The 14,954-nt window shown below is 41.0% G+C and overlaps 1 protein-coding gene across 1 annotated transcript; it reads right to left on the bottom strand.

The window, feature by feature from the left end:
- Nucleotides 1–4,394: 4,394 nt before the first annotated feature.
- On the bottom strand, nucleotides 4,395–13,404 carry GZMK (granzyme K). The gene is made up of 5 exons (XM_012926562.3): nucleotides 13,273–13,404; nucleotides 12,854–13,001; nucleotides 7,011–7,161; nucleotides 5,986–6,255; nucleotides 4,395–4,776 (listed from the first exon to the last, which is right to left on the bottom strand). Exons 1-5 carry the CDS (start codon nucleotides 13,334–13,336, stop codon nucleotides 4,651–4,653), a joined length of 759 nt encoding a protein of 252 aa, XP_012782016.2. The 5' UTR covers nucleotides 13,337–13,404; the 3' UTR covers nucleotides 4,395–4,650.
- Between the last annotated feature and the right edge of the window lie 1,550 nt (nucleotides 13,405–14,954).

The raw sequence follows: 14,954 nt of genomic DNA on the forward strand, positions 1-14,954 counted from the left end.
TACTCAAGTTTACCTCATGGTTTGACATTGTAGCTGGGGCTGTACAGCCATCAGATCTGTAGTCCAGACAGTAGGAAAGGTAATTAATATTATGTTACCAGGAGATGGATGTTAAATGTCAAAATTGTTGTGTCTGCTTCAGAGGGAACATAGCCTAAAAGCTCACAATACTTCTAGGAGCTGTTAAGTAAGCAGAGCAGTCATAAGAGCCCTTATGTGTAGAGTCCCAAGTCTAAGCATATTTCATGTCTGCAGTTAAAACAGAATGTGTTAGTACACGGCAGAGGATGTATAGCACTCTCTAGGGGAAAAGCAGCTTGTCATGTTCTTGAACTCTTCATGGATGTAGTTAATGTTCATACTGTCTGTCAACTTACCAAAGTTCAGGGTTTGACCTTCACAACCACAAGTATGGGATATGGTTATCTTCCAGCACATTAAAAGTAGATTCATCCCTCAAAGAGAAATTCTAATTACTCCAATTCAGAAGTGAAAGATTATACATGCAGGGCACCAAATATTTATTAATTTTTTTTAAAGATTTATTCATTTCATTACAGCCAGATATATACAGAGGAGGAGAGACAGAGAGGAAGATCTTCCGTCCGAAGATTCACTCCCCAAGTGAGCGCAAGGGCCGGGAACCTGGGTGGGAAGTGGAACTGCCGGGATCAGAACCGGCGCCCATATGGGATCCCGGGGCTTTCAAGGCGAGGACTTTAGCCGCTAGGCCACGCCGCCGGGCCCAGTATTTATTAATTTTTAAGGAGAGCTAACTCTCATGAGGAGAAATGTTCACGAAGTTTGGGGTGCAGAGAATTCGAAAAACATCAGAAAGTCAGCTGAGTGTATGATGGAGTCCAGCTCAGCAAAGATGAGCTTGCCATGAGACTAGAAGGCAGCCATGGCCTTGGCTTCTGTCGACTCCTTTTTTCCTATATCCGTGGCCACCCTCTTCCTCTCTAGTGAGATTCTCTGGTTTCGGATCTGATAACCGGCAAGACGATTACTGCTGGGCCTAGAGCCTCAGCAGCTCCCATATCCTTTCACAGTGATTTTGTGTCTCTGTGTTCTGATATACGGCATTTGTATTTTAACTCTCAGACAGCAATTTTAATCTACCTACCTCTAAGTTCTCATGAGAAACCACAGTGTCAATTCTATACGCAGACTCTAATGGGCAGTTGCACAAATATGTATGCTTAAAGCCAGAAAACAGATGCACTATTTTCCTGGCAAAGCAGAGGAGGTGATGAAGAAAGTTTGCCAATCTAGAGTTGACTGATATGACTCAGCAAAAAGACCAAAGAAATCAATCAGTTCTGTGTTATAAACAGGAAATGGATGTGTGAATGTTTCAAAGCAGGGCTGACTCACTGAAAACACAAGGAGCACAACTGTTGAGCCAGCGGGCACATGGTTCTCAAATAACTCATCCGAGAATGTACAGATAGCTTTCCAGGTGTGCTTCAGTCATCTTATGAAATTGTGGGCAGGCTGAGGCAGCTTGGCATTCTGTCCTGGGATAGTTTTGGCAGTGTTCTTTCTCTCTCATCATGTGCATCTGAGTTAGGTTGGGCCACTGTAACAGAATATTGCACTTTGTTAGGCTTCAAGAACAGGAATGTATTCCTGACCGCTCTGGTGGCTGCAAATTCCAGGAACAAGATGCCAATCAATTCATTTTTTGGGAGGGCCCCCTTTGTGGCTTAGAGATTTCCCTCTTCCTTACTGTGTCTTCACAGGAGACACATACACACTTACACATACAATGGGTGCGGGAGAGAGGGAGAGAACGGAGCTCTCTGATGATGTCTCCTCTGGTAGGGATATTGATTGATCTTATTGGATTAGGACCCCCCACCCCTTCTGACTTTTTTTTTAACCTTAATTACTTTTGTAAAGCTGCCCCCCCCATCAGCATAAAGCCACATTGAGAGTTAGGGCTTCCAGTAAATAATTTTTAAATAATGAGTGAGAGAAAGATCACGTGTCGTGTGCCTGAGAAAGAACGCCCTTCCATTTTGCTGGTTCACTTCCCGAATGTTGCAGTGGTAGGGGGGCTGAACTGGACCAGAGCTGGAAGTTGAGAAATCAAGCCAGGGCTCCATGTGGGTGGCAGACTCAATTTGCAGACACAATTCCCTCCATCACAATACTCTTTCTCCAAAGGAGAGCTTTGTCCAAAAGGAAGTGCTTTCTTGACTGACCAAGCTCTGTCTTTGTAAGATAGCTTTTTAAAACAATCAGGCTAGAAACACTACTCTGCTTTATAGCATTTTAGAGTGAGTCAGAAGGTAGGGCAAATTCTACTATCTTGTTATAGACTGGCTTAGTTCTTTATCTGTGTATATATTGATTTATTTTATGTGTTATATTTGGACCTAACTGTTCTTAGTGCTGTCACTTTCTATTAAAATCTATTGGACATAAAATAAAAGAACCTTTCTTTTATATCTGGGAAAAGACAAACACATTGCATCCATAGCCACAAAGGAGGGAGAAAGTGGAATGACTCAGAATGGCAATAACAAATCACTATCCCCTTAAGCCCTTGGGTAGTTTTAAGATCTATATATTTGCTTTAGTTTGACTCTTAGCTTGCTTGTGAGGCATAGATGAAACCAAAATAACCTTGCAAAAAGGCAGACCCTCCCAAGTGAAGGCTGTCTTTGGAAGCTTTTGGTATACTGAGCAAAATATTTCCTCCTTGGAAGGATGAAGGATGCATTTCAATTGCGGACTCCGTCGTCAGTTGCTTGTCAAAATAAGTTGTTTATCCTCTGAATTCAGAGCTGCCAGTCTGCCATAGTTGTTGAAAGAAGTTTCCTCTCTGGCAGACCGATCTGGTTTGACTATTAATGACTAACAGCATGGAGTCTAAAATCAAAACGTATGTCTCAGGTTAACGTGACAACTTTTTAGGAGATCCATGAACTGGGATCAGGGGCAATGTCAATAATCCTTAGGACTTAAAGACATATAATGATGTGTTTCATGGCTCTGAAATGGAGAACAAATAGAGATAAAATTATTTGTTCCACGGTGAGTGCAGATAATCTATAATTTTTCTTACAAAATATAGTGTGGTACTGCAGAATCAGCACATTTTAAATGAATTAAATCGACATGGTGGAAGTTGAAAAATTATTTTGCTTGAGGCAGTGGGGAAGAGAGAGAGAGAAAGCTCCCATTTGTTGGGTTACTTCCCAGATGTTGCATTGGTAGAGGCAGAACTGGACCGGAACTGGAAGTTGAGAAGTCAAGCCAGGACTCCATGTGGGTGTCAGGGACTCAGCACTTGAGTCGTGACTACTGCCTCCCAGGGTCTGCACCAGCAGAAAGTAGAAATCAGGAGCTGAAGCCAGAAAATAAGCCCAGGCACTCTAGACGTGGGACATGGGCATCACAATTACTGGGCTAAATGTTTGCTTCCTGACTTTCAAGCAATGCAGACTTTCAGGCTCACCTAAAGTTTTTAAATCTGAATTTATGGAAAAAGATTAAGGCAAGATGTATTGGAAATTATTTCAGGTGGTCCTGATGCAGTTGGTAGAGATAAAGAAAATATAGTGCTATAACCTTTTTCAGAGGACTGTGGAACAAATTCTCTTTAGACTCGTTTCCAGAACCCATGGTCCTATTTCTGGATTAAGCTCTTTCATTAGCTGTAATTCATATAAGTGACCATGTTGATCTTGCATTGGTTGAAGAACAGATTGTTCAAATGTATTTTAGACAATGTGTAATAAAAATTAGATGACACTATGAATATACTTCTTCCTTCATCTTCTTTCTTATTATCATTTCCCCTTTGTTCTACTCTCTTGACCAATTTACCTTTACTTCTGCATTTTATTGTTTAGCTGGCATTTTTGCACATTGACTTTTATGTTTCACCGGAATAGAAATGTATCATAAAAAATGATAAATACGATCTAAATATTTGTGTAAACATTGCTGATTATTTCTTGAGCTTCTATTTTAAAAATAAAGCTCACAACAGCCAATCACGTAGAAGCATACAGACAATGGCATTTTCCAGGAGATGGCAGGTGATAGTGGAGAAAATGAGGAATTAATTTTCAATTGGTATAAAGTCAATGATACAAGACAAATTTTAGAGCTCTCCTGCACATGTTTGTACCGATAGTTAGTCTTACGATACAATATGCATGAAAATATGATAAAAGGGTAGATCTCGAATTAGATGTTTTTGTAGTAGTTTAAAGAGCTCTCAACAACCTAGGGTGATTCAGCAGAAACCAAAAAATAATAAACGTGAATGTAGGTGGTACCATTGCTGTCTTGTTTCATCACTTTATTGCCCTTTGGGGAGTGTGGGTGGAATGAGGGAAGATATTACTTCATGTCCATAAAAAACCAACAGAGTCTTCTAAATTTTATTCAGAATGAAGTCAGCATGATAGAAATACACCAGTGATACATTTGACAAAGAAGTTAAGGAATAAAGTAAGTCTTAGGGGTACAGAAATGGATCCCAACTATGCTCTGCTACCCACATGCAGCTCTATCTGAAGATAAAGATGACTTGAGTATAGCATAGGAAAAAAAAGTAAGTAACTGGTACATCTCAGAAAATCATCTGTAATCTTAACTTTCATAAGATGGAGCAAGGTGACTCTTGATTCAAGTCTGGTATCTCTTGGTCAACAGGGTGTAGATTCCAGGTTTCTTGGCAATACCACACTTATGACCTCCGGAGACGATGGCTTGGAAGACACCTTTACAGATCAAGGGGCCACCTGAGTCACCCTGGAAAGAAGAAAATAGTCAGATACATGATGAGCAGCTACTGATATCTTTTCACCAACAAAGATTGATTCCAGAGGCTGACTACCTGAATCCCTGATATCTGGGATCTTGAAGAGAACCTGATGCAACTTCCATGTGGATATTCTGTACTTCTTTCTAGGGTTATGTTTCTTTTGTCTGTCTCAGTTCATGTCTCTGTCTATGATTATGACAATAACCTTGTTTCTGCCCGGGTCTAATGTTCTGTTTCTAGCTGTATCAATGTACATATATGTATATTCTTTTAGAAATCAATGACTATTGAACTCTCTTTAAAAATATTTATTTGAAAGGCTATATTATAGAGAGAATGAGAGAGAGAGAATCTTCCATGCTGTTCACTTCCTAATTGGTTGCAAAAGCCAGGGCTGGGTCAGACTGAAACCAGGAACCAAGAACTTCAATTGGGTCTCCTACAGCGGTGGCAAGGGTTCAAGTACTTGGAGCTGAATTAGAAGTGGAGCTGTTGGGACTTGAACTCGTGCTCATAAGGGATGCCCATATTGCAGGTGGTGTTTTAACCTGCTGTGTCACAATGCCAGACCAAGCTATTAAACTTCAGACATTAAGGAATAGATGGACATAAAATTTGAAATAACCCACAAAAACAAAAGACATTTAAAAATGGTGCATTTCATTTTGGCACTCAAGGCTTGAAATGGAATTGCAGGAATGGAAAATGTATTTTTAAAAAATGTAATTTCAGAACTGGCAAGGTGGTATAACTGGTATATCAACCTAATCCTCCGTTTGTAGTGCTAGCATTCCATATGGGTGCCAGTTTTAGTCCTCAAATGTTCTACTTCCAATCCTGCTTCCTGCTTACGACCTGGGAAAGCAGCAGGGGGATGGCCTGAGGCATTGGGGCCCTTGCCTCCACATGGGAGACCTGGAAGAAGCTCTTGACTTCCGGCTTCAGACTGGCCCAGTTCTGACCATTGTGGCCCTTTGGGAAGGGAACCAGTGGACAAAGGATCTCTCTTTCTCTCTCTCGATTTGTCTCCATCTTTCTCTTTGTAACTCTGACTTCCAAGTAAAATAAACAAATCTCTTTTTAAAAAAATTATGGTTTCCTGTTCTCCATGCCTTTCTTCCTCAGTGTTAGTGAGAACGTAGAGACTTGACTGCAGTAAAGGACTCTGAGATTCCTGCTTCATGAAGAACTCTCACCTGGCAGGAATCTTTGTGGCCTTTAGCATCTCCTGCACAAAGCATATCATTGGTTATAATAGGGTTGCGATTGTAGTAACTTTGGCTGTTGCAAAGTTTCCGACTGATGACAGTGACAGTCACTTCTCGCAGGATGTCAGAGGTGGTTAAAACATCTGGATCAGTGGCTCCCCAACCAATAACTTGGCATTTGGCTCCAGCTCTAAGATAGTTCTTGGATCTTGGGTGGAACAGCTGGACATATTTGTTGAGTTCTGCGGCCGTGTGAAGCTGACAGATTGAAAAAAAAAAAAGAAGACTCAGTTATCAATCTTTCCCGTTTGTAGTTGCTAGAAGCCTGTATGTTGCATGTGTGGTCCATCTGTTTCAGCAAGGCATCCCTCCTTCTCCAGTCTACCCTGGTGGTAATGTGCAGCTGCCTTTGTGGTTGCTGCTTTGCTTACCGTGTGCTCCATTCCCCGTGGAACTCACTGAGGCTCAGGGAGGAAGCATCTACAGAGCAGGAATCTTGCCCAGTCTTAAGCCAACTGACCTTTGCTCTGTATTGGAATGGTGCTCTGTGGAATAGTATCCATAGGTCATGACTTTGGAGGCTGAGTTGTTTCCTGCTCTTTGAGTACGGTCTAGACTGCCTTTGGACTCCACTAAGTATGGTCTAGACTAAGCTGTAACTCACTTCTGAATCCCTGAAGTCATTTGGTTGGCTCTGTTGCATTAATGACCGGCTAATGAGAAAAGCATTTGGGAAAGAATTTCTACGTGGCTGCTTGGGCTTATTGCAATGCTTCCCTCCTCTGTGTGCAAGCATCATGGTGGCTTTTTCTTGTATAAACATGGCCCTGATGCATTTGCAATGGATTTTTGTTCCTGTGAGGGCAGTATGTGAAGAAACGTGGGCCCTCAAAGAACATGTCTCAATCATTTCAAACACATGGAAAGTGCTCACAGCATGCTTTTGTATTCATGACCTAAGTCACCCAGCCAGGCTGTAGGAGGATGTTGGGGACGAAGATAGCACCACATACCTTAACCAGCATGATATCGTCTGATTTAGGATTGTGTAAAAATCTTGGGAATGGTATGAATTTTTTAACGGCAAATATTTGTTTGGAGGGCTCCTTCTTTGAGAGAGAGTGTGCTCCTAAAACCACCTTCGCAGATTGGTCTTTGTTAAGTCTAAAACAGCAAAGAAAATGCAATTAGCAGGATTTCCAAGGTCCCCAGTGAGGTTCAAAGAGAGTGGAAAGGGTCCTATACATCTAGAAAGAAAGAGGATCTCCAAGGCAGCCTGTCCAACAGGCTGGTGGAGAAACAGAATACTCAGTGGGCGCCAGTGTGACTGGACGATACCAAGGCCCATCCCACTTGCATAAAATCCCCTTCCAACCCAAATCCCTAGTACTAAAAAAACAAAAAACAAAAACAAAATCAGAACTTGTATTCAACTGTGAGAAGAAAGCAGTGATCCTAACTTAGATCAAATATACAACAAAATGTTGTTCAAACAAAAGAAATTATATTTTTGAAGCTTGTAATTGTAAAATGCACCTAACAAAATTGACCGTTTTAACTGATTAAAAATGCACATTTGTATTGTTGTACAGCCACCTCTTTTATTCATTTCAAGAACTTTTGCACTTTCCTAACATGGCATTTTAACAGCTGAGGTAAACCACCAACTCTAGAGTTGTTATCTGTATGTTTAGACCATCTTCGGCTGTACCATCCTGAATGTGCCCGATCGTGTCTGTATGTCTAGACCTCATTTTAGGGAAGCATGGGAAAGTAAGGACCATTTCCTGTGGCCAGAAGTGCTCCAATGTCTTAGCCCTTTAATTAGAAAGGTAATCTGGGCAAGAAAGGAAAATTTTGGTCAAAGTAAAAAAGCTGCTATTTTGAAAAGAAGACATTCTGAGATCACCAGTCCTTGATAATTCGGTTGTGGTGATTGACAAGGCACAAACAAGTTAATCAGGTAACAAAACAGAAGTCTTTTAAAATCCCTAGTTGCACATAATTTTAGTAGCAGTGTTTCAACAATATGATGCTCAATCTGATTTACTGCAAGTTGGATCACATTACATTTTTGATCAATGATGAAAAAAGAAATGCCTTTTTTTGAGATCTTGACAATACTTTGGATGCTAGATTTATTCTGTTGCAGCAAGTCTTATTATGGAAGCCACTTCAAATCTCTTTTCAGAATTAGGCAGGTTATACAAATAATTGCATTTGTTTACTTACATGTAATTGTTTGTTACTTGAAAATGGAATTAAGATAGATTACAGAAAAGCACACATCCTCAAGTATAGGGACTACTAAAGATAAATAAAAGTAAAAAACAGCACAGAAACATAAAGGAAAAGAAAGAAATGATCACTTGGAAAATGAGCCATGATGGTGTTGGGTGTAGCTTTGCATATGGCCGAGTTGTGACTGCCCAGAGTGACCACTTCTTGGTTTCCACTAAAAGAGTTTATTTTGGGTGTTCTAGCTCTGTTTGTTGAAAACTTTGCCTATTGCAAAATCAGGATAGGAATAAAATTTCTCCTGGGACATGGGTTGGATTTCCTAAGACTGATTCAAATTCAACCCCAACATAGCCACTAAGCCCAAACCTTGGAGGGAAGAATGGTGTCCTGGGATGAACGTGGTAGCTGGAAAATAGGTGGGTGCACAAACAGCTCACACGAGGAGATCAGTGTGGTTCAAAGGCAGAGTGTAGGAGGTGGTGGATGCTGATGAAGGGAGTGGAGATGAGAACATTTCTGGTTTTCTTTTATGTTTTACTCATTTCCTTAATCAGCTATTGTCTCTGAAATGTTTTGGTTATTGTCTTCTCCACTGGGACATGCTAACACCCCAAATCAATCCCAAAAATGCTTTCTAAACTTTCAATTTCCAGATATACTTCAGCTATAATCTTCTAAGAAGGTCGAGCTTTTTGTCTGTGGTGTATACCTGGAGTGAGCTGAGTTCTGGAATTTTGCTTTGTTAGTTGAACCTAGTTCCAGACTCCATGCAGAGGAGACATAACAATATCAGTGTCTTTATTTGCACGCATGGTATTTCTGCAAGTGGGTCTTCCTATCTGTTCTAGAACCGCCTGAAAATGTTGTTGAAAATGAAGCTTTCTGAGTTTTGCCTTGGACTAACCTGGACAGATTTAGGTTTCAAGCAGAATCCTAGTGTTGCTGACAGTGAGTTTCTGCTCTTCCCCTTCCCTGCCCCAAATGGATGCTGAAGATGGTCCTAAACATCATCTCAATAGCACAACAATAACTGGTCTGGCTAAAGTGGGTACTCCTCATCAGCCAAAGGCTTCTCTAACTTCTGACAGCTGTAAGGTTACATCAGAAGTGGAGAAATCAGGACCCAAATTCCATCTTTGTGACTCCACCGCCAGTGTTTTCCCTTCATTCCTCTGTAAGTCCTAGGCCAAGGTCCATTGCTTCTTCTGCCTGCCTGGATTCTGAACAGTGTTTCTGCTTAGACTCACTCAGTGAGGTCTGGCCACAGAAAGGTAGGATTCCCATTTCTCAGTGGTCTCTCTTGCCGGATCTACAGAGAAGTCAGTGGCTGTCAAAGAGAGAACTTTTCTCAGTCTTCTCTCACCAACACAAGGGGACCATTCGGTTAGTTCCTCAGGTGCTACCACTAAAGGTACAGATGATCAGACAACACTTGGCATGAGCATTTGGCCCAGTGATTAAGATTCTGGCATTGCTTGTCAGAGTGCTTGGGTTCAAGTTCAGGCTACCTTCTTGATTCCAGCTGCTTATTAATGGAGACCCCAGTAGGCAGCCAGTGATGGCTCAAGACGTTGTGTCTCTGCACCCATGTGGGAGACCTGGATTGAATTCCCAATTTCCAGGCATTTGGGAAGTGAACCAGCAGATGCAAGCTCTCTTTCTCTCTACATCAAAAGTAAATTTAAGAAAATGACAAAAACTTGCTGATATCTATTAAGTCTTGTGTTCCATGTGCTAAGCAATCTGGCTATTTTTCCTCACTTAAGCTGCTCCCCCACTCCACAACAAGCCTGTGAGGGAGATATTAGGATAGTCCTGATTTGTTAGACTAGGAGACTGAGGTTCATATCAGGTAACACCCGTGAGAACACCCTAGCTACATTAAAATGGTGGCTCCAGGATGCGAACCCCAGGCAGGATCAGAACTTAGTTGCCTGAATGGAGTGTGATTATTTATTCATCTTCAGGAGACTTCAGTGTTGCAGGTGGAGCAAGTTTACCTGGGAAGACTTCTAGAAGGCTCCATCTCTTCACTTGCTAGGCAGGTAGAAGAGGTGGCAGGTAAACTTAGGAGGCTGATGGACAACAACTGCTGAAAGTGTTGCTTCTGGTGAGTTAAAATGCTGAAAATGAGCTTCTGCTCATTCAGGAAGGCTTTACTGATCTCCTTTGGTATTTGACATGCCAGCTAATAAAAAGGTCAAACTACTATGGGACAAACAATGTATTGGGGAGTGTGAGAAGGGAGAACCCCAGGTTTGGCTCACTTCATCATTCTGCTGAGAGAGGGGCCTAGGGTTAGTAAACCATTCCCACAGGACACTTGGGAGGACATTTGTGGGAAGCCACCATTGAACTAGTTCCTAAATATTTTGAATTTCATAAAGCTTAATATTTTTCCAAGCATCAATCTGCCTACATTTTTACACCCAAATGTCCTGTGGAGGGAATTTGATCCACATATTTTGGAGTTCTTTATACTCCAGCCATTTAAAATGATATTTAGCAATAGTTTTTGTATTTGTTTTTAAACTCCGAAACCTCTCTTTTTAAAATCTCTTTCCCCAAATTTGGGAATTCGCTTCTTCTGAGTCAAATGTGCTTGACAAAAAATTAAAATGCAAACTAAACATTATTTATCTTCCCATAATACTTTATGATTTGTGAAGGACTTCTTAGCACATCATGTCCTGGGTGGAGCAAAAAAAAAAAAATAAAGTGCCAATTTCCTTATTTCCATGCTGCATTTGTTAAGCATTTGTAAGTCAAGTCCTGTGTTTGGGCAAAGTTTTAATCTGTTTGAATGCAGACCCCAAGAGTATCTGAAATGAGCGTTTGCATGGGGTGAACATTTATAGATAGTCATCTGCTGCTTTGCAGGTCCCAAGGGCCATGTTTCCTGGGGAGAAGAACAGATGTGATGGAGTTGTTAAGGTGCTTTAGAAGTTGTTAAGGTGTTAACTCAGAGGCCAGTGTGCTAAGAGGCTAATCCTCCACCTTGTGTTACCAGCATCCCATACGGGTATGGGTTCGAGTCCCAGTTGCCACTCTTCTATTCCAGCTCTCTGCTTATGGCCAGGGAAAGCAGCAGAGGATAGCCCCTGCACCCACATGGAGGACCTGAATGATGTCCTGGCTCCCAGGTTTAAATCAGCTCAGCTCTGGCCCTTGTGGCCATTTGAGGAATGAACCAATGGATAGAAAACTTTCTCTATTTATCTGTCTCTCTCTCTCTGTAAATCTGCCTTTCAAATGAAAATAAAAAATCTCAATTAAAAAAAAAGCCCACTTCTCAAATGAGACTGAAAACCAGCGGCTAGCTATTGACCAAAAAAACCCCAAATTCTCCCTGTTTTCGGGTTTACCAACTTCCAGTTTGTGTTCAAAGAGTTCCTTAAATTGGGAACAAAGTTAGACAAACCCCCAAAGCACACTGAAGTGAATCAATTGAATCATTCTGTCTGGAATCCAGCTGATGCCACGAGAACCAGATATAAGGGTGAAGATGGATTTTGAAATGGAAGGAAACTACATGACTGTTTCTCAGTTTACTTGGGCAAGACGCAATATAGCAAACACACCAGCACAGGAAACTGAAAAAGTCAAGATAGCCCCTAGAACAACTGACACCTGGTTAGCTTTCCTTTTGTGCTGGTTGCAACATCCAAAGAGGAGGGATTTTGGTCTTCATTAGCTGTAGGTAGAAAATTTTAGACTGAAATAGACTTTGGGAGATTAGACTTTCTTCAGCAAAGAGTTCACTGTAAGAATTTCAGGAAAATAATTCTCTTACTCTATCTCTTCATACAAATTTCCCTGTCGAGTATCTTCTCCTGCCTCAGATGTTGGAGGGAAGGGATCTAGAAACCGACCTACAGAGTCAGCCTCACATACAAATATATAAAACACAGAATATGCCCAGTGTGCTAAAATAGTTATATAGGTACCATTGAATAATCAAAATTCCCCGAAGCAGGTATACGTGATTCTCTTATGTGCAATTTTAGTTACCCTGGTCAACCATGGTCTAGAAATTTTAGAAGTAAATCGTTCCTTTTAAATTTCAATTCACTGCCCTTGTTTGTTCTATTTCATTATTTTGTTGTTAACCTCATACTGTTCCAACTTTTAAAAATACACCTTATCATAAGTTTGTATGCATAGGAAAAGACACAATATTCACAAGGTTTGAAATTATCCACAGTTTCACCCATCCTTGAAATGTAGGACCTGTGGATAAAGGGGGAACTACAGGACTGTTACTATTGTTTCCTATTTATAAATCGGAAAAGTGGAGGAGCCTAGAGCAAAGCCGTGCTGCCAATTTCCTCATGGGCAGGGTGGCGGGATGAGGGTGGGGAGTGTGCTGCCTCTGTTCTCAGTGCCACGGTGTCTGTTGGTACTGTTGTCTAATAGCTAAATGGGAAAGTACTCCTCATTCTCCCCCAAAAGGAAACCCCAGGGTAGAAAAGGGAGACCTGATGGAAGGGTCAGTGAACCTCAGCATCTGTGATCCCAAAAGCTCACTTGATAAAATTCTTTACCATGGGGACGTGAGGTTCTCTTGCAGCTAACCCGAAGGAGAGAAAGGTCCATGGAAACGTAGGACACTCACCCCAGATGGCAGTGGGCGGCTGTCAGCACCCACTGCGGCGCGATCAGGACTCCTCCACACACGTGAGTGCCAGCGTACTGGATGGACGCCATAAACGGCTTGGAGTGAGGAGACACTTCTCTTCCTCCGATAATCTCCACGCTGGAACCTGCAGAACGAAGCCCAAGAGTTCACACAAAATTGCTTCACATGACTCTTGCCTTGACACTCACCAAGTTCTTGTCAAAGATACAAAAAAAAAAAAAAAAAAAAGCCCTATCTCTAGTTATTATCACGTTACTCATAGGCAATTTTATAACAGCTTAAAAGGGATAGAAAGAAATGGTTGTGATAATCATTTTCATCTCTAATGCAACAAAATACCAGAAATTTATTGGACATTTACAAGTCATATATATATGTACACAATGGATACTTACACTCTGTAGTCATATAAGCCCCAGCTGCTAGGAAAAAGAGCGAAAAACAAGAAAACCTAACCATTCTAGTGACTTAGACTTAAGAAGCACAGATGAAATATTCTGATCAAGGAAGAGGATTCTGAAGACCAAATTCTGTTCTTGCAAGTTATAACTTCTTTCATCACAAGTTCTCAGGGGGAAACTTTTTTTTCACACCCAAGTTTAGAAGCACATTTATCAGTTTAGAGAGTTTCAGGGTTTGCCTTTTGGAGAGTGGTCTGAACTCATTTCTGGAGATAACCATCTCCATGATCTGAAAAAAGAGTGATCATGGAGGGTCAATGAATAGAAAAATATTCAAGTCCTAAAGAATTTAATGAAGTTGCAAAGTTCAAAGCTGTTCATTGCTCCAAAGCAGTACTTACTGCTATGTTTTCTGGCATAAATGGTGCCTACTGTACTTCAGCTCTCTCTGTTTTTTTCACATAGACATAGATTTATGATGGACAGAGCCATGGAACCTTGCACAGATCACGGTTACTTTACAACGTGGCTTAGCTGAAGTCTAAACACAGTCCAAAGAACCCCGTATGTTTGTAGCAAACTTGCTCCTAGTCATGCCATTTCCCCTAAAGATGACTAAATTTGGTTAAATTTTAGTTACATTTCTGAGAGATTTAATCATGTTAAAAGAGAACATTGGCAACATATTTTTTGATTCAGAGTCTTTCTTTTAATCATTTTTAATTGAAAATGACCATGTGTTTATCCAGGATCTTAATAATATCTTTTCAAAAGCAAGGACTGCATGTTGTCATTCTGCCCAGGAAGAGATGTCAATCCATTGCCAGGTCTCCTAAAGTGTTCTCCCGTTCACTATGGAAGGTGTTAGGTTCTGCAGGATTCCATTTGCACTGGATATTCATCAACAGTGCAAACATTACAGAATGAGTATACATAATCAGGTCCCAGAAGCCCAACTGCTGTCTAGCAACACTGAACCACATTTCAACTGAATTAGTAGTCTCACGTTCTTTTTTCTAAGAAATACACATTGTATTTTCAGTTCTTTTTTTTTTTTTAAATAGAGATTTAAAATCCAGAGCTATTTTACTTCCCAGTTTGCAAAAACACTACTACCTTATAATATCCCAGGGCAAAAAGTAAGAAACAACAACAATCAATATTATAATTATGTATTATATAGTCTACTAACATAGAAACAGAATGACTGAGGCTATTTCCATGGATCTCCTTAACATGGCTATTTATGTGTTTATGTGTTTGTGTGAGGAAGCCCAAACAGTTATTGTATTTCTGTTGTGTTGGAAGAAATCAGTTCAGAGAAGTTGAGTAAACTGCCCACAGCTACAGTATATGGCCTGGAGTGTACCATATGTCTGATCTGAAGTGTGCTAATAAGGTCAGTGCTAGAACACAGACTTTGTTAAGTGGCCTGCTGTTATTTTACAGGGATGCAGTGACACTAAAACGTGTTCTGAAACCTTGAACAGCAGAACCCAAACCCATGCAGAGCTGTGACTTCCTGCCAGCGAGAGAGCAAGCGAGAGAGAGCGAGTACAAGGTGAAATAAGGAGGGGCTGGTAAGAAAAACAAATGTGTGAGTTCCACCTATGTGCCCTTGTGAATTTCCAGATCATTTCTGTCCCTGGTGATGGGCCTGGGATGAAATCCCTCAG

Source organism: Ochotona princeps, chromosome 23 (assembly GCF_030435755.1).
Source record: "Ochotona princeps isolate mOchPri1 chromosome 23, mOchPri1.hap1, whole genome shotgun sequence".
In the NCBI taxonomy this organism is placed as follows: domain Eukaryota; kingdom Metazoa; phylum Chordata; class Mammalia; order Lagomorpha; family Ochotonidae; genus Ochotona; species Ochotona princeps.